General features: G+C 37.7%; 1 protein-coding gene across 2 annotated transcripts in view; it reads right to left on the reverse strand.

Moving 5' to 3' along the window:
* Window positions 1–416: 416 nt before the first annotated feature.
* clcn1b (chloride channel, voltage-sensitive 1b) overlaps window positions 417–18,554 on the reverse strand; it is a 28,551-nt gene continuing 10,413 nt past the window's right edge. The window contains exons 2-23 of one of the 2 annotated variants that reach the window (XM_053494702.1): window positions 17,826–18,045; window positions 17,520–17,651; window positions 17,310–17,438; window positions 15,428–15,561; window positions 11,127–11,204; window positions 9,206–9,284; window positions 8,609–8,734; window positions 8,401–8,485; window positions 8,134–8,235; window positions 7,941–8,025; window positions 7,631–7,786; window positions 7,341–7,410; window positions 7,137–7,247; window positions 6,834–7,047; window positions 5,084–5,217; window positions 4,509–4,684; window positions 2,993–3,065; window positions 2,307–2,383; window positions 1,782–1,829; window positions 1,568–1,672; window positions 1,275–1,361; window positions 417–791 (exon numbers count right to left, since the gene is read on the reverse strand). In XM_053494702.1, coding sequence (XP_053350677.1) covers window positions 438–791; window positions 1,275–1,361; window positions 1,568–1,672; window positions 1,782–1,829; window positions 2,307–2,383; window positions 2,993–3,065; window positions 4,509–4,684; window positions 5,084–5,217; window positions 6,834–7,047; window positions 7,137–7,247; window positions 7,341–7,410; window positions 7,631–7,786; window positions 7,941–8,025; window positions 8,134–8,235; window positions 8,401–8,485; window positions 8,609–8,734; window positions 9,206–9,284; window positions 11,127–11,204; window positions 15,428–15,561; window positions 17,310–17,438; window positions 17,520–17,651; window positions 17,826–17,889 — 2,619 coding nt within the window. In that variant the 5' untranslated portion in view covers window positions 17,890–18,045 and the 3' untranslated portion in view covers window positions 417–437. Of the gene's footprint in view, window positions 792–1,274; window positions 1,362–1,567; window positions 1,673–1,781; window positions 1,830–2,306; window positions 2,384–2,992; window positions 3,066–4,502; window positions 4,685–5,083; window positions 5,218–6,833; window positions 7,048–7,136; window positions 7,248–7,340; window positions 7,411–7,630; window positions 7,787–7,940; window positions 8,026–8,133; window positions 8,236–8,400; window positions 8,486–8,608; window positions 8,735–9,205; window positions 9,285–11,126; window positions 11,205–15,427; window positions 15,562–17,309; window positions 17,439–17,519; window positions 17,652–17,825; window positions 18,046–18,554 lie in introns of both variants that reach the window. The other variant, XM_053494701.1, reaches the window with a different exon arrangement.

The raw sequence follows: 18,554 nt of genomic DNA on the forward strand, positions 1-18,554 counted from the left end.
AAAACATATTTATTACATTTTGAGTACACGTAATAATTTCATCATAATAATTTTATAATAATTAATCTGACTCATAATCAAGCAGTGTAACAAAATTCTATAGCTTTAATTGTTTGGAAGGCAATTTAAGGGATCATCTAACTAATGGAAGTATTAAACATGCTGATTGGATCTGATGTTTAAGTACCTGCTTCTCAATAACATATGAAAAGAAAAACAGACAGTGAGACAATCTGACAGAAAAAACGACAACACCTGAAACAGGTGGGAAAAGACTTAGCCATTAAAATAATAGATAGTGTCAGAGATAGAAAAATGTAGAAAAACTTCACATCACATATCATTCTAGACCATTTGCAGCCAAAAGCTTACCAGAGTCTCACAGGAGACCCTTGGCGGGGTTAAGTTTATGAAAGAAGAAAAAACAATGACAGTCCTTATACCAGGTCATAATCACTCTCTCCCTCTCCGTTTGTCATCTGTTCAGGCAGACGATGGAGGGATGCGAGAGGGATGGAAGTAGAAGTAGGAGATGAAGTGGAAGGGGGCTGCACCTGAGCTGAATTACCTGAACTTCTGCTGTTGCTGTCTACATTGACCTTGCACTCTTCCGCTTTTGTTTCTTTATTTTCTTCCTCGCACCTGACCTCTCTTTCTCGGGTGGGAGAAGAAGGGGCAGAGCTTGGGTGGGCGTGCTCCTTGGTTTTTTTACGGCTCGCGTCTCTGAAACTTGCCAGTGGGGGGCGCAGACGGACGCCACTGCGGGTTGAACCTTCGATGGCCTTTTGAAGCTGTGGCAGAAACAAAATATTTACACTTGTATGAAAACATATGCTATAAATTTAACTACCTATCCGCACACAGTCTCAGACTGTTTACAACAATACAATGACATTTCATTCATTTTGTTCATCTTCAGAAACCACTTTATCCTGTCTTGAGTTGAAGTGATCCAGAACACTGGAGGTGAAAAGTGGAAGAATTTATCCCAGGTGGGGAATCAGTCAACCACAGGGCCACATGCATGCACTTATTCCCACATAGGGACATAGTAGTCAATCCTACCAGTGCATGCAGGGCACTGGACTGAGAGGAAATCTACACAAACAGGGGGAGAACAAAAAATCCACACAGACACTAACCGTGCTCACAATCAAACCAGGGACCCTGGAGCTGGCAGGTGTCACTGTGTTCCCTATGGCATACTTAAACATCATATTTCTGAAAAAGCAAGGGAAAAGAGAAAAAAGATGACACACATGAGAGGTACTCACCTCTTTAAGTGCTACCACCCCCACCAGTTTACCTATGCTGGTGACATAGGCATGACTAAGACCTAGTAGAGAGAAAAGTGTGTGCGTCTGAAAAAGAAAACAGAAATATATGTATTATTAAAATCTTTAGCATGTAGCAATATATATTTACAGATATTAACGCTTGTTCTCATCTGAGGGAAAAAAAATCAGCGGTCTGGATAACATGTTGAAGCAAGGTTTGCATTAAAGGTCTGTATCTTTAATCTGTAATCTTTATCGCAGTTCCATTGTGCACATTTGCATGAGTTTACCTTATGCAGTGATGTTCTTTCAACCAACTGAAACGGGGAGGGATCAATACGAATCTGGTCAATATCGATGGGCTTATCCAGCTCAGCATCCTCCCAAATTTTGATCTGTACAGACCAGTCAGAAGCTGCATTAGTGATGATGTTATGTGATGATGTTGTAATGACTAACTAGGTTTGGAAAAATGCAAAGAAATAAAAGAATCATCCCGTTTACCTCATCTGGAGTCATGCTGTCTGTTACAGGAGCGGATACAGGAGCATCCTGGAAGAAAACAATGTGAGTGTTCAGTTTTTCACTTTTCTAAAAAAAGTAAAAAAATAAGTTGGCAAAATGAGATGGCTTTATAAGTCATGTTTAAAATAATGAACATCTTTTTTTTCCCCATTCTACCGTACAGCTATAAATACTGAACAGCGTAACTGATGACAAATAAATTGCTTAGTCAGAGAAACGGTGGTTCAGTGGCCTAGAAAGCTGCAAATGCCTAAATATGGCAAAAGTGCTGCTGAAGGGGCAACATAAGAAACTGGGAGCATCTGTCTCCATCTAGTGTTGTAGTGATTCAGTGAATACTTTTGCTTACAAGCAACATTTTGGTTAAATCTTATTTCCAAAGAGAAAGAACTAGTACAATCACATCACCTTTTCAGAGCAAATGATCAAGTGGACCAATGTAGTCATTTTTCTGACACAGAATTAATAATTAATTGCTCTTTATGCATATCGTGTGAGATGCACCTGTGACTCAGCCTGCTCCGTCGACATTGAGTTTGACAAGAGGCGATGAAGTGCGCCCCTCATGAATCCGAGGACACCTGTGATTAATCATAGGAAAAAGTCCAAACATAAACCATTTTACTGAGACTCACAAGAATATACTTATCTGCTGTCTGTTCCATACACACCAAACTCCAGCTAGATAGTAACGAATAGCATATGCAGTAGTAATTCATTAGGCCATTCAGGTGGAAAGAGTAACTAGGAAACAACATTACAGAAGGGCCTGTATTGCATTGGGTAGGGAAATTAGAGTTTAATTCTAAGGAGAGACAAGACGACTAGAAGAAAAAACTTGCAGTGAATTTGAGAATGGGATTAGATTCCTAGAAAAAAAAAACCAAGCCTGCAGGGCATTTATAACAGGTAATAGGTGGCTAGAGGATAGAACCTTGCCATGCATTGAGAAAGCTGACTAGGAGATTAGAGTTAAGGGCCTATTAACAAGGGTACTAGAGAAAAGGCCTGCAGTGTATTGGGAAGTGGAACTAGGACACTTGAGAAAAAAAAGAGTACAATGTACATTTGGATATTTCATTTTGCTGATGTACATGTAACTTATATTTAATCGACTTCTGAAAAGCTTATTCAAAATTATTTTAATTAAAAGAGAACCCATATAAATCCACCACCTGTGCCAGACTCACCAGGCGCTGTGTGATTAGCAGGATCCCCCACAGTTTCCACCGGGCCGTTCTGCTCCTCAGAGACTGTGTTTTCCTGTAAATTAGTTTAAAGAGCACCAAAACAAAGATCATGTTTAAGTAAAGTGTAAGCACATCTCACCTTAATTTTTAAATTTAAAGGAAGCCTGTTGAGAAAAGGATTGGTTTCAGTGGGTGACATTTGTCTCCTCTGCGAGAAAACATGCAGTTCTGGATGGCAATAAATTTTTAAATGGGACAAGTGTTGGTAATTTCCATGGGTTGTTTTTTAGGGAAATTAAATATAATACATATATATAATATGTCCTTGAAAAGGACAAATACATATTTTTTTAACGTTATTTCAGTATACTTTGTCCATCTGTCAGTCAAGCTTTCGTATTATCTCATTAAAATGCTTTAGGCTGAGCCGCCAGCCAGGAAAGCTTTGATTTCTTCGCTTCTTTATCGTAGTGCTGCTTTCAGGGGACGAAACAGGTGAAAATCCGATGGAGCAAGGTCAGGTCTATAGGGAAGATGCTTAAACGGGGTGGGCAGAATTGTGCAGACATGCGTTGTCCTTCAAGATCACAATGCCCTTGAATCGCAGTCCTTTACGCTTAATCCTAAGTTTAGACTTCGGATTAAGCGTAGGCCCTCCAATGAGCATTGGTGATGGTGCACTTTTTTCCCCAATAATGTTCCTGTACTGGCTATTGAGAATCCCAGAAACTGTAAGAATCAATTTTCCAGCTGATGGTTGACTTTTGAACTTTTTCTTGGTCTGTAATTAGGAATGTTTCCATTCCATTGTCTGCTATTTACTCTTAGGCTCATAGTGATGAATCCATGTCTCATCACTGAATCTCTTTGGGAAGTATATATAGGCACACACCTCATCCATGCCCTCCAGTATACTCCTACACAAAAGCCACTGCAGCACAAATGAAAATGCAGAACAAAAAAAAAATAAAAAATGCTGGTGACAATACGAAGGCACCAGAACACCCAGTGTACCACAGCCTGCTACTTACAGGGGCCCAGCAGGCAAATAACCCAAGGCCACTGACCAAACTCCCCTGATCCCAGTCCGATTGCACACCCACGCGATGCACAAGTGTATGATTTTCCCAACATCACTAGTTAGCCTATATCACGTGTCTTTAGACTGGGGAGAAAGCTGGATTCCCCAAAGTAAACCAACAAAGCACAGCAAACATGCAAACTCCATGCACACAGACCAGAGGCGAGGTGCGAACCCCCAGCCCTGGAGATGCGCAGATACAGCGCTAACCCCTAGAGCCACTACGCTTTCATATATGCATAAGATTTGTTTTTGTTAAAATAAAAAAATATTTTTTTTGTTCTGTTTTATAAGAATATTTTTTCTATTGTGACAGACCATATATGTGCTCAGAAAGCTGCTGATGTGATTTAAAAAGTAATTAGCAGCAGCTGGAAATAGTGGAATTAGGCAATACACCATATGAATCCGTCAGGGTCCCAGTCTCACCTTTACCTTGCTCCCCTCTCCTCCTTCTTCATCAACCAAACTGAAGGACTCCCAGCTGACCACTGACCCTGGACTGCGCACTGCTTGACCTTGGTTAGTAATCCGTCTCTCTGCTGACAGCCACCAGTCACAGGCTGCTTGAAGCTCACACCTCTCAATAGAGCCCAGCAAAATCATTGACTCTAAGGACATGAATAGGATGTTTTGTTTATGTTGCATGTTGTGTTCAATAAAATGGCTTCTTTTTTTGCACTCTTAAATCTTTTTATAAAAACTCAGTACAAGTTTAACTCTAAAGTATGTCTGGTGAGGTCTGAAATATGAAAGTCTTAAATTTAAAAGTGCATACAGTATACTGTATATGGTACACAAAAATCTTTGATTCATAATGCATATTCCTAACTGGTAGTCACAGTGTAATACATTATTGGGCATACGAGTTACCAGAATATTTATAATAATGCACTAATGTCTTGGTTCTATACAATACGTTTAGTCTTATTTATCCTGTCCTAAATTCTATTCAACTGTCTTCAACCTCTAAATTTGACACTTATACACCAAAACACATGTATGCAAACCTTTAGAATCAACCACCGGGATGCTTTTGAGGGTGGTTGCCTGCAGAAGTTGAAGAAGCTCACGGTAGGTTGTCTGAGGGGACAAAAACTTCACCTTCCTCACCATGATGTCCTCCACAAAGATATTATACTTACTGAGAGACGAGGTCAGAAACCGGTCAGTTAAAAAATTCAGTGAAAATTAATCATCAGAATATACAGTGGGGGAAATAAGTATTTTAAAAAAAAAAAGAAGTTTGCCCACATACAAAGAAATGAAGGGTCTATCATTTTTATTATAGGTTTATGGTAAAGGATTGAGACAGAATATCAACCAAAAATCAAGAAAAAGCACGTGATACAAATGTTATGAATTAAGTTGCATTTTAATGAGGGAAATAAGTATTTGATCCCCAAACAAAACATGACTTAGTACTTGGTAGAGAAACCCTTGATGGGAAGCACAGTAGGAAAACCTTTCTTGTAGTTGTTTAGCAGATTTGCACACACCTTGGGATGCATTTTGATCCACTATTCTTTACCAGATTTTCTCTAAATGTTTAAGGTTTCTTGCCTGTGGCTTGGCAACTCGAACTTACAGCTTTCTCCATGAATTTTCTATTGGATTAAGGTCTGAAGACTCCATGACCTTAATGTCCCTATTCTTGAGACACCCCTTAGTTGCCTTGGCTGTATGTTTGGAGTCATTTTTCATGCTGGAAGACCCATCCACAACCCATCTTTAGGAGGTTATCATCCAAAGTTTTACAACACATGGGCTCATCCATTGGCCCCTCAGTGCAGCAAAGTCAATCTGTACCTTTAGCAGAGAAACAGCCCCAAAGCGTAATGTTTTCATCTCCCTGCTTGACTGTAGGGACTGTGGTGTTCTTGGTGTCATAGTCAGCATTTTTCTTCCTCCGAAAGAGCTCAATTTTGGTCTCATTTGACCACAGCAGTTTATCCCAATCTTTCTCTGTTCATTGACAAACCTCAGACTGGTCTGTACATGTGTCTTCTTAAGGAGGGGAAGCCTTGCTGTGCTGAAGGATTTCAATCCATGCAGGTGTATTGTGTTATCAATGGTTTATTTGGTGACTGTGCTCCCAACTGCCTTGAGATCATTCACAAGCTCCTCTCGTGTAGTCCTGGGCTGCTCCCTCATTTTTCCTCATGATTATTTTTACTCCATGAGGTGAAATCTTGCATATAGGGCCATTAATGGTTCCTTCGTATTTCTTCCATTTGTAAATAATCGCTTAAGCAGTTGTCTCCTTCTCACCAAGCTTCTAGCTGATGGTCTTGTAGCCCATTCCAGCCTTGTGCAGGTCTAAAATCTTGTTCCTGACTTGCTTTAACAGCTCTTTGGTCTTGCCGATGGTGGTGAGGTTTGAATGGAAGATAGAGATTTTGTGGACAGGTGGCTTTTATACACATACCAAATTGTTGTTACTGTAGGAGCACCTTTTTAAATTAATATGTGTACCATAAGAGCACATAAACAGTCTGTGAGAGGCAGAATTATTGTTGGTTGGTAGGGGATCAAATACTTATTTCCCTCATTAAAATGCAACTTAATTCATAACATTTGTATCATGTGCTTTTTCTGGATTTTTTAGTTAATATTCTGTCTCAATCCTTTACCATAAACCTATGATAAAAACTATAGACCCTTCATTTCTTTGTAAGTGGGCAAACTTAGAAAATCTTTAGGGGATCAAATACTTAATTCTCTCACTGTACTGTATAAAAGAAAGATGCGTGTGAATACCTGATGTGTCCAAAACCAAGCTCTGGGAGATAAGGAAGCTTTTTGACCTGTATTATGGAATCGTAAAGAGACGGCTGCAGTCCCTGTGCCACCATGTTGGCCAGAATCACTGCCACCATCATGGGTAAAATGTGAGAGATCTGCCCGGTCAGCTCAAAGCAGATCACTGCTGTCGAAACTGTGTGTGTGACTGCACCAGTCATTGCTGCAGCACCTAGACATCAAGACAATCACACAAATAAGAATAAAAAAGGTTGCGATACTTAAGAGAATATAAGGATGTGATGTTGCACATTAACTGACCAATCACAGCGTAGCCTCCAGGTAGGATTCGGTAAACTATACCATCAAAGAGAATTCCATTTGGAAACAGTGTGGCCATGATTTCTCCAACCAACCGGCCAAATGCAGCTCCTAAACATTTAACATTTAAGTACAGAATTCAATCAGGTCTTACCCTCCATCAAGAATATTATTACCAAGACTAATCTCATAAAACTTACGGACCAAGTATAAAGACAGGCATGAAGGCACCAGAGGGGATAGGCATTGTTGTTGATACAGCAGACATCCAAAACTGAGTCATGGAAAAATATAAAGACACCAGGAAGGAAAAAAAGTATAAGGCCTATAATACCTGTGAATTTTAATTCAAGGTCTAACAAGATATGATATGACCTGTATGTGAATAAAAAGAGATTCTGTCATAAATTTACAGTAGTTGAGTCTTCATTACAAAATATTCATGTATCACATGGTTCATTATTTGTAAGCACATAACATGTGTAAAAGTGCACCTTCATGATGAAAAATATAATGAGGATGATGAAGATGCTGACTTCTGAATGGAACCAGGCTCTGGAGCGGCCCAGACCAGGTTCCGTGGTGGCGTCCCAGACTTTTGTCCAGGTAAAGTTATCAAACAGAGAGTTGATACATTCTCTTGGCATCAGCTATACAAAGAACAGGGAAGATAAAATGTCAGGCTTGGGAAAAAAAAGCAATGCCAAGCATACAACACACATATGTAAGTGTGTCCCTTTAAATGGACCTCTGAGCCTTAAACGTAATAAAGCGTCTGAGTAAATCACAATAGGAGCAGCGTACCTCACCAGCCATAAACTGGCCGAAGCCTGGAGGAAATGTGAAGGAAGCAATAATGAGGGTCACCACACCGGGGTAAATCAAACGGCTAAAACAAACACACAACGACACGGGTATAAAGGTTCTGCAAGATAGAAGGACTATATCATCATTTGTAAAAAGTGGTAACACAGGCATATGTGGGATGATTACTCACTATTTCGTGAGGAACTGAGTGAGCGCTGTTGGTCTTCTCATGAACAAAACAACCTGTCTGTTTAGATAAACAAAGAATGCTCCAAGAAATCCACATGAGATCCTATAAGAAACACAAGATTTAGAGAGACCTATATTTATATTCTCTCTCTCTTCCACACACCAATAACCCCTGCAGCAGAATGAACTCCGATTCATAAAATACGGAATAATAGGTACACGTTCCCTGTTAAATTGAATAGTTCTGTATGAAATATGCTAAACACACCCAATGACAGCAAATGCTGGCAGCTCCTGCAGGTCAAAAGGAAAGTCCATCCGGAATTTTGTACGAAACAGAGCTGTAATTGTGACTATGGGAAAAGAGCAAACAGTTAATCTCGCCATCAATAAAAATCTTTCATCAGCTCAGTGAACTGTGAATTATGCATTTATATTGCCACATTAAAAGGGTTTTGTGTGCATGCATGCCCAACCAGAGTCTTTGTTCCACACAGACAGCACTCTGAATATAAAGGCACTGAACGTAGCAGCGAAGTATCCTCGCCAATAATTCCTCACAGCAAAATAAGTGGATGTGACCTCAATACTGAACAACACACCTGCAAGGAAGGGTTGAGAGAAAGAGAGACAGAAAGAGAGAGAGAGAGAGAGAGAGAGAGAGAGAGAGAGGAAAAAATAAAGGGAGAGTAAAATGAAAGAGTTGCAGAAATATGATAAAACATACACAGATAAGAACATGGGGAAAAAAAACTAAGATGAATAAAGAACAAAAAGGTCAGAGATGACCATGTAAGAGAGAGAAAATAGAAAAAGATAATGAAACAGAAATAGAAAACAACACAGAAAAAAGGAAAGTGAGCAGATATTCTCCGTAAGAAAACATTAAAATGAAAATATTAACAAAAGTCAGTGCCTTGTATACATTATATTATTGTAGAGTATATAGCACCTACTGTTTATCATTTGTGTTACTGATTACTAAGTAATATGATTAGGGGAAAGTGATTTGTACTTTGCTGAAAAAAACAGTGAAGAGAGAAACAGCAAGAGAAAGCCAAAGTGTGTTTTACCTCCAAGGGGAGTGCCGAAACAGCAGCCGACCCCTACAGCACACCCCACTGTCAGAATATCAGTGTAGCCATAGGGGTTCTACTAAGAGAGACCGATAAAAGAATGAAGGTTACAGAGGACTGAAGGGTGAAAAGATAAAAGGAGGAGTGGGAAAGAGTAAAGGAAGTAAAGTAAAGGAAGGAAAGTAAAGGAAGGAAGTAACCGAGGCCAATGTGTGGGATGTGGGAATAAAGTGAATGAGGAAACAGAGGTGGTTAGAAAACAAACAGATTCAGATATTAAATCATTTCAGAGGGAGCAGTGAGGTATTTCAACTAGTCAAAAGCAAATTAGAGGCCAAACTATTAGCACAAGCCCCAACTTAACATTAGCTGCCCTAAATAACTGTGTCTCTAGTGTAGATAAGCAAAAATACTGATAGACAAAAGGATAGACAGAAAGATGCAAATACAGACAAACAGATAGATAGATAGATAGATAGATAGATAGATAGATAGATAGATAGATAGAGTATGATCTATACTGTACGTACGTACAGTTTTAGAAATTAATTGTTATGAAATAATGGCGCTACAACTGACCATGAAACCATGTGTTCGTTGGGTGTTCAATTACTTTTACGCTTGTAAAAATTAAAGGTCTTTCAGCCTTTCTAGGGCTGAAGGTCTACAAATTCATCACATCTTGATTGCTTAATTTTAACCCCACTAGGGTGGCATACAGAGGCAAAATTAGGAAATTTTTGTTATTGTCTAAATATTCATGGTCACATCTGTTGATGATGAATATGTGAGATACGTGTGAAATAGCTGGTGTAAAGTTGTAGAATTCGTATGTAAATTATCTATTATGCCCTGGTGTGATTATAATTAGCATAATAATAATAAGCAATTTCCCTCTGGGATTAATAAAGTTATTTGAATCTTGAAATCTTGAATTGTTATTATGAGCAGCTAACATTAAGCTTAACTTAAGCTATCTTATTTCTCAGAATACAATATGTTTATGCTGAACATAATGCACTGGACATGAATGCAGGAGTTACTTGCCTCCCAGGGGGGCACCGAAACAGGTACCTACTCCCACTGCACAGGCACACACCAGCAGGTCCTGAACATGGGCACTATTCTGGGCGGGGTTAAGAAAACAACAAAAAGGCAAACACGCACACACACAGGGCAGTAAACACAGTTAATACTCACACTATTAAAGCAAAGACCAGCAGCAAAGTGAGGCACAGAGAGAGAGAGAGAGAGAGAGAGAGAGAGAGAGAGAGAGATGTACTTTACAGATAGTAAACAATGTTATGCCACAAAATGTACAGTAGAATCGTATTATTCAGAGTTGCAATCTGACCCAAGTCCAGCAGTAAAATATATTACTACTGAAAAAGCCAGCATTTACATGCTCACACCACAGACTTATATCTAGTAAATGTTATTTTCTTTTTTCACATTCTTATTAGAAATAAACTAAACCATGCTTTTATGACATGGACAGTATTTTTTTTATGAGTACTTCATTGTATTTTATTGACTTTTCATATTGTTTAGATACTACTAGCAACCACTATTTGGAACCTGATTTGCAATTAAATTAGTATTTTTAAGGCTACAATTGGCAGTTTACTAGTATATATGAAGACATTTGAATTTAATCTTATAATCCTTGTGGGAAAATTCAGTGGACTTACTTTTTTTTTACTAAGGGACAGCAAATCAGGGACATATTCTAAACTGGGTCTATAAACTGCATAATCTTGCATGTTTTTCAATATTTAATGAAAATAAGTTCTTTAAGTGGTATGTTGTCTTTTATTTTCATTTCTAATAAGAATGATAATAAATGCATGAATAACCCACCATACACACTGGTGCAGCTCAACACTCAAACAAACACATTGCAGACCAGAGGCGTTACCTCATACACTCCTGTAAAAATGGACATGACTTTACTCAGCACAGCAGCACAGATACTTGCAATGTGGACAAAAGGTCCCTGGGGAAAAGACACAAACAGACGAGTGAAGCTGTGATTCTCTATTTTTGCCTGTAAATTGCCTAACAGGAATGGCAAATCTGGCAAATCTGGCAAAAGAGTAAGCTACACTAACTAATAAACTTAATATTCTTAGTTTAATGGTTAGTTACAATAAGGCATATTATTTTTAAATATATGAAAATCTGTAGAGTATAAGACTACACGCTGCTACCAGTATAATTACTATAATGTACAGCTCCTGCAATTATATAGTTACAGTAATAGGGCTGTTTTAGCACTTTTATTACCGAATTCAAAACTTTAAACAAATTTAAATTATTGTGACTAAAAGTTGATTTAATAATAATAATAATAATAATTTATATATATATATATATATATATATATATATATATATAAATTGGTTTTAGTTCGTCCACAGTGGATATGTAAAGTGTACACACCTCTTAAAATGGCAGTTTTTTGTTTTGCACATTAAATATAAATCACATAAACTATTTGCTCGTAATACAGCAAACAAAGCAAATCCTGATTTGTCAATTTTATTCTACTGTGTATTGCAAGAGGCTCTCATTTGCACAAACCCATTTCACAGATTTTCAATAGGATTTAGATCTGAGCTCTGTCTGGACCATTCAAAAACATTGATCTTCTCCTTCTAGCAAGTCATTGCTTTGTTAATTTGTACTCGTGTTTTAGGTCATTATTATGCTGGAATGTGATTTTGCCTTCTGTAAGCTGTCTAACAGATGCCTGCAGGTTTTGTGTCAAAATAGATTGGTATTTGGAGCAATGTATGATTATATACTGCCAGACCAAACAAAAACCTAGATTTAACGGAGCAAATAGGTAAGAGCCTTCCATTGGATAATTACTGCAGTGATTAGTATGATTCAGCTGGCAAAGTTATTGAACCCTAACTAATGAAGTGAATAACTTCCCTTTTTTAAACATCCATGTCAGAAGACATATCTGGTGGTAGTGGCAAATATGTTACGTCGTGTCAGAAGGGTCGAATTAATATCATGCTTCAGCAAAAGAAAACAACAGAACTAAAATTGAGTTAATAAATGCCCAATGCATTATTAAACTGAGAAGGATAGTGGTGAAACATCCCCTTCAAGGATGAAATATGGTCAAAATAACATTCTGAACGAGTGTGATGGGAGATCACTTAAATTCTTAGTCAGGTCAAACAAAACAACAGTAAAACTCAGAACAACAGCTATGTTTAATGGAGAAAGTCACAGCATTTCCACACATGAAATCCAAGGACTCAAGTAATCAAGGGATTGGGACACCTGTCTAGCCTTAAAAAAACCACTTATCAGTGAGGCTGATCAGAGGAAAAAAGGCTGCAGGAAAAAATGCCATGTGGTCTAATGAGTCCAGATTTACCCTGTTCCATAATAATAGGTGCATCACGGTAAGAAGAGAGACAGATGAATCGATGCATCCATCATGCCTAGTTCCTGCTGTACAAGCCTGTGGGTGCAGTGTTATGGGGTGGCTGCTGTTGGTTAGGGCTAGGGCCAGCAATGTTATGAGTCCAAAAATAAGGTCAGCTGATGACTTAAATATACTAAATAACCATAGATTTTGTTCTACCCTAAAGGCATGGGCATATTCCAAGAAGACGATGCCAGGATTCATGAGGCTCAAATGATAAAAGATTGGTTTAGGGAGCATGAGACATCATTTTCACACATGGATTGGCCTCCACAAAGTCCAAACCTTAACCCCATTGAGAATCTTTGGAAGGTGCTAGAGGAGGGTTTACACAGTAATCCGACTCTCCCATCACCAATACAAGATCATGGAGATAAATTAATGTGACTCTGTATGGAAATTGTTTTTGTGATATTGCATATGCTCATCAAAATATTATAGCCATGACGGCCCAACAAAATGTTAGAAAGTGTGACCTTTATTTTTTGGGACAAGCAGTGCATCTTTACTAAAGCCCCAGTTCCAGCTAAAGAAAAGCAGCCGAAGATGCTGCCACCACCATGCTTCACCACGGGTATAGTGTTCTTGCTAAATGCTAAGCTGTCTTGCTTTTATATTCTACTTTGGTCTCCAATGACTGTAACATGTTTTCCCACATGGTTTCAGGTGATTTCTCTAAAAATAAAAGCTTCTCATTAACCTCTAAGTTCCAGTCGTTATATACAGTGACTATTATTGGCACATAATAATAGTGTGGTAAAGATGTTTTCTTAGGCTTCTAATAATTTTATTTTATTTTTTTATGACAGAAGCATAATCTTGCACTTAAAATTGTGGAAAAATCGAAAATTTAATTCAAGTTAAAAAAAATACACAAAGATCGTGAATACAAGCGCCCAAAATGGGTTTTCGCAGAAGGGTATCTGGCTTTTCTCTTAGAGATAGGATGTGAAACTTAGTTATCTGTGAGAAATTCAGAGTAGAGCCGCTGAGCTCCTTTGTGTGTAAAGAAGTCAGTTGAGATGGTTTGGACATCTAGTAAGGATGTCATCAGGACGCCTCCCCACAGAGATGTTCTTGGCACGTCCAGCTGGAAGGAGGCCACGGGGGAGACCACTAGGTGGAGAGCTTATATCTCCACACTGGCATGGGAATCCTCTGGATCCCTCAGTCAGAGTTAGCTGAGGTGGCTGGGGAAAGGTAAAGTTTTGGGTTTCCTGCTGGAACTGCTACCCCAGAGACCCGATTTGGGATAAGCGGTTTAAGAGGGATGGATGGATCGAAAATTACTTGTTTCACAATTATTGGCACCCCAAACAATTTCGATAAGATAAACGTAATTGGAGCATCTTTGTAATTTTTACTGTAGTATATAAATTTGATCAAAGTATCTAGAAACTTTTAATTAATAATTTATGACTTCCTGTTTCCCTTTGGTGTAAATATGATATGTCACACAGGCCTATTTCTTTTATCCACTCTTCAACATGGGAAAGACAAGAGAACACCCCATTCAAGTAAGGTAGATGTGTGTAGACCTTTTTAAGTCATAAGGTGGCTACAAGAAAATAGTCACTCGCATAAACTTGCCTATATCTACAATCAAAGGAATCATTAGGAAGTTTAAAAATACTAAATGTCTGAAGTTTGTGCTGTGGTCAGTTGAGACTAAGATAGAGCTTTTCGGCAACAAACACTGTCTGGGTCAGGGTTAAAACATGAGATGAGTATGAGGAAAAGCACCTCATGTGCACTGTGAAGTATGGTGGAGTATCTGTGATGCTGTGGTCCTGAGAACCTTGCTATCCTTGTTCATGGCATCATAAACTCTCTGAAATACCAAGACATTTTAAACCAAAACCTGATGGCCTCTGTCAGGCAGATGGGTCGTCATTGGGTCTTTCAGCAAGATGACCCAAAATGTGTGGCAAAATCTACACAAAAATGGTTCAGCAGACACAAAATCAAGCTTCTCTTATGGCCATCTCAGTCCCCAGACCTCAACCCAATTGAAAACCTGTAGGCTGGGCAGAAGAGGAGAGTGCATAAGAGAGGACCCAGGACGCTGGATGATTTAGAAAGATTGTAAAAAAAGGAATGTTCTTAGATTCATCTATTTGTATTCTCCAGTCTTGTAAAATGTTATAGGAGGAGATTTAGTGCTGTCTTAACGTCAGGGGTGCCAATAATTGATTTCAGGTAAAAAAAAAAAAAATCTTAATGTGGGATTTTTTTCCACTGAATAATTGTACTGCAATTAAAGGCTGGATTTTTCTCTCTTTTTGCATTGTGATTCTATATTGTTTAAATAAAAGATTTATTTATTCAAAGCCTAAAAACACAACCAGGAGGGCTAATAATAGTGACCAGCAATGTATATTTAAAATCTCATACTAGCGATCATATTTTACTACCCAGCTAGGCTAATATTAGGCAATGTTGCTTAGCTTAAGCTCTAGTTTAAACTTGTTGCACTTACGCTTTTTATAACTGTAAATAAAGTGACTATAAAAATGTAAGCTATTTTTATTAAAGCACAGGATTTCAAGACCAAACAAAAAAAGTAAGTTTGTGGTTTATGTGCAACTAGAAGTATGTAAATGCTTCTACAAGCACATTTTCTAGTAAATTTAATATACTGTATATTAATGTATTATATCAATAGCAATATAAAATAAAGTTTCTTGATATAATCTTTTAAGGAATATTTGGCCAGAATAACTTTTGTGTGACAATTTTAAAGTGTTTTTTAAAGAATAAAAAAAAAAAACCTCTTTTCCTAAAGGCATGCTACTGCCCAGGCTTGCAGTTAAACCGATGACTTTGGCCACAAAAGCTTTCAGCGTCAAATACTCTTTCAGCACCACCCCGCGCAGAATAGTCTTCATCTCTGGGATACCAGAGCCTACATTAACATTTAGAGAGAAGGCAAAAACACAGATCATTACAAAAATCACAAACATTTCTACCTTAGTCTTATAAGGTTATGTAGTGTAATACAGTGAAACCTTGTATTGCAAGTAACTTGGTTTGCGAGTTTTCTGCAAAGTTTTTTAATAAATTTTAACTTGTTAAAGAGGTCTTGATATACGAGTACTTTAGTACGTATACACTGTATACAATGTATACACTCTGTTGAGTGTCACAAGCCAATGTCACATTTCCGCGAAATCCTTAAAAGGAGGCAAAATGTGTCATTAGAAAGGTTCCTTGTTAAAGTCAGGTTAATTTGTTTTATTTTTAATTTATATTTTGTATTAATTCTTTTTATATGGATATTTTTGGGCTGTATGTTCCTATTATTTCTTATTAGTTCACTTTGATATGTACAAGTGCTTTGATATACAAGCACACTTCCGAAACAAATTATGCTCGCAATCCAAGGTTAAACTGTAGTAATAACTAGGATCAGAACAAATGGGGAACTTTATTACTAATGCCAACAATGCCTAATTCCTATTGGAATTGACTAATTAAAGAATTTAAAAAAAGAGAAAAAAATTAAAATTCTGTGATGCTGTCCGTGACTATGCAATCAGACAATTTATCCAGTATTATATTAGAAAAATATAGTAAATATAGTAAAGTCCCTAAAATAATATAATCTGCTACAAAATATTTTGCCAGAATACCTGGTGTGTGACAATTTTAAAGTGTATTTATGACAGGCACAAAATTTGTAAATGTGTTTTGGAAAATGTAAATGGGTTTTATTAAATCTTCTTGAATAAAAATTAGATGATACTGCTTCAGGTCCCAATTAGAAACGCCTACATTTCTACATGGACGCTACAGTATTTTTTTTTTCTTTTTCTTTTTTAAAATAAAATCTCATAATATCGTAAATCCAGTTTGGCCATTGTCAGCTCTTTTCCAGAATAGCTGTTTTCTCACAACCACTTTGAAGGAATCAGGGGCTATTCATTTACTTTTTATCCAAAGCAATTTACTTTTAAACTGGTGAATAAAGCTATTGTTCAAGTTGTTTAAATTTATAACCTTCCAGAGCATTACCCACTGAACCATCACTAAATTATATCTACGCTCTCATACTGCCATAGTGAAACAAACAACACACTTGGCGAAGAACACTAAGATTCTTATTCTGTTTAAGTGTACAAACAACTGACCATGACTGACTGATGTCATCACCTCCCCACCCAAAAAACAGATCCAAATAAATGACATAAGAATCCTGGCAATATCTGTAACAACTTCACATACTGTAGATCTCAGAGGTTCCCCTAAGAGTGCCTGTTTATGTTCCTACTACAATTTTCTTATATGAGGTCAGAATATGGGTTAAATCTAATCGGCTTTTTTAAGATATAACCAATACTAAAAAGATTTCTGATTGGCTTGTTTAAGATATAACCAATACCAAAAAGATAAAAAGCAGAGAATGTTTTCTTTTCTCATATTTTCTTTGCATACAAACACTGGAGATTTATCTTAATGTCCTTAATGATCTTGAGTTCAGTGTGACACCATGCTTTACAAAGCAGCTAAAGGTAACTATACAGTAACTATACGGAAAAATAATCCAGGCACACAAAGGAATAATAGGGCGTACTAATTAAAATAAAAACATGCATGTCTGCCTTTTATGTAATAAAGAGAACAAAATGTATAATGACAGAAAGCAGTACACACCTATAGCTTGTGGACAAACCAGGTGGCAGAAGAGGGAGGAGAACACAATCAGAATGATAGGATATGTAATCCAGGCCAGATACTGAAGTGCTACATTCCCTTTCAGTTCACCATACATCCATTTGTAAGCTTAGGAAAAAAGGCGAAAAGGTTTTATTTGAGAAAAGTCATAACACTGTGATTATGATATTTATAGGTTCAGTAGAATACCTTGCAGGCTCTTCGCACTGGCATAGTCCATACTCCAGCTGACTAAAGCCATTGTGAGACCCAGAAGCACCAAGAAGATCCAATCCTCCCCAAGCTTTGTTATCATATACCTCTGCATCCGCCTTAGGCAATCTGCAGAAGAACACAACTTAGACAAAAATTACGATTAAAACACTAAGGATATCTAAGGTAACATTTTGATCTAATCTTTTCTCCTCAGCCGGCAAAATATATAAGCTTTTCCTCTTGAGACTAGGATCTGTACAAAAGGAGACACTGCTATATTAGATCTCAGGTCCTCCTTACCTTGGCATTTTGAGTAAGGTTGAGGTTTCTTTACCGAGGAGGAGTGGCTAAGTCCTGGGGTCATGGGTCCTGTTTCCAATTCAGTATGGTCCGTTCGGCCGTAGCCCCTTCTGATTGCCGTAGCATTGCCACGATGTTTATTTGACTGGTTCTTGGTTAGCAAACCTGTGGCCTCCCTTCGGGCAAAATTACCCAGCTGCTCCCTGTACTCTCCATACAGCTGAGAAACAAGAGAGAAAGATGACAAAGAGATAAGAGTTTGGAGACAAGCAAAGAGAAATGAATGACAAGGTTTTATAAAATGACTGTTCAGTAAAATTAAAGTTGGGCACACAGATTAGCTATGATTAATTATTATTAATTAAAAAAAACAATGATATCTACAAGAAGCATTCAAGTCTAAGTGGTACTTTCACATTACAGGAACTTGGCGGGAAGAGATTGCCATATCCCCCGTACAGTCCTGACCTCGCTCCAAATTCCCACATGTTTGGAAATAACAGTAGTTTTTACTATTATAACTATGTTCTGTTATTCTGTACAATCAAAAGTCCCCTTAAAAACACCCCTTGTATAATGATATTGCAATGTTTCTTCCTGTAAGAGATCATATTTATGGCTTTGTGTGTGTGTCTGTGTTTGTGTGCGTGTGTGTTTAAGGAAGATGTGCTGTAGTGCACTTTAGTGTCGCACTAAAAAGATTTGCAGAGCTGCATAAATAAGAGATCC

The sequence above is a fragment of the Clarias gariepinus genome, chromosome 4 (genome assembly GCF_024256425.1).
Source record: "Clarias gariepinus isolate MV-2021 ecotype Netherlands chromosome 4, CGAR_prim_01v2, whole genome shotgun sequence".
Classification (NCBI taxonomy): Eukaryota; Metazoa; Chordata; class Actinopteri; order Siluriformes; family Clariidae; genus Clarias; species Clarias gariepinus.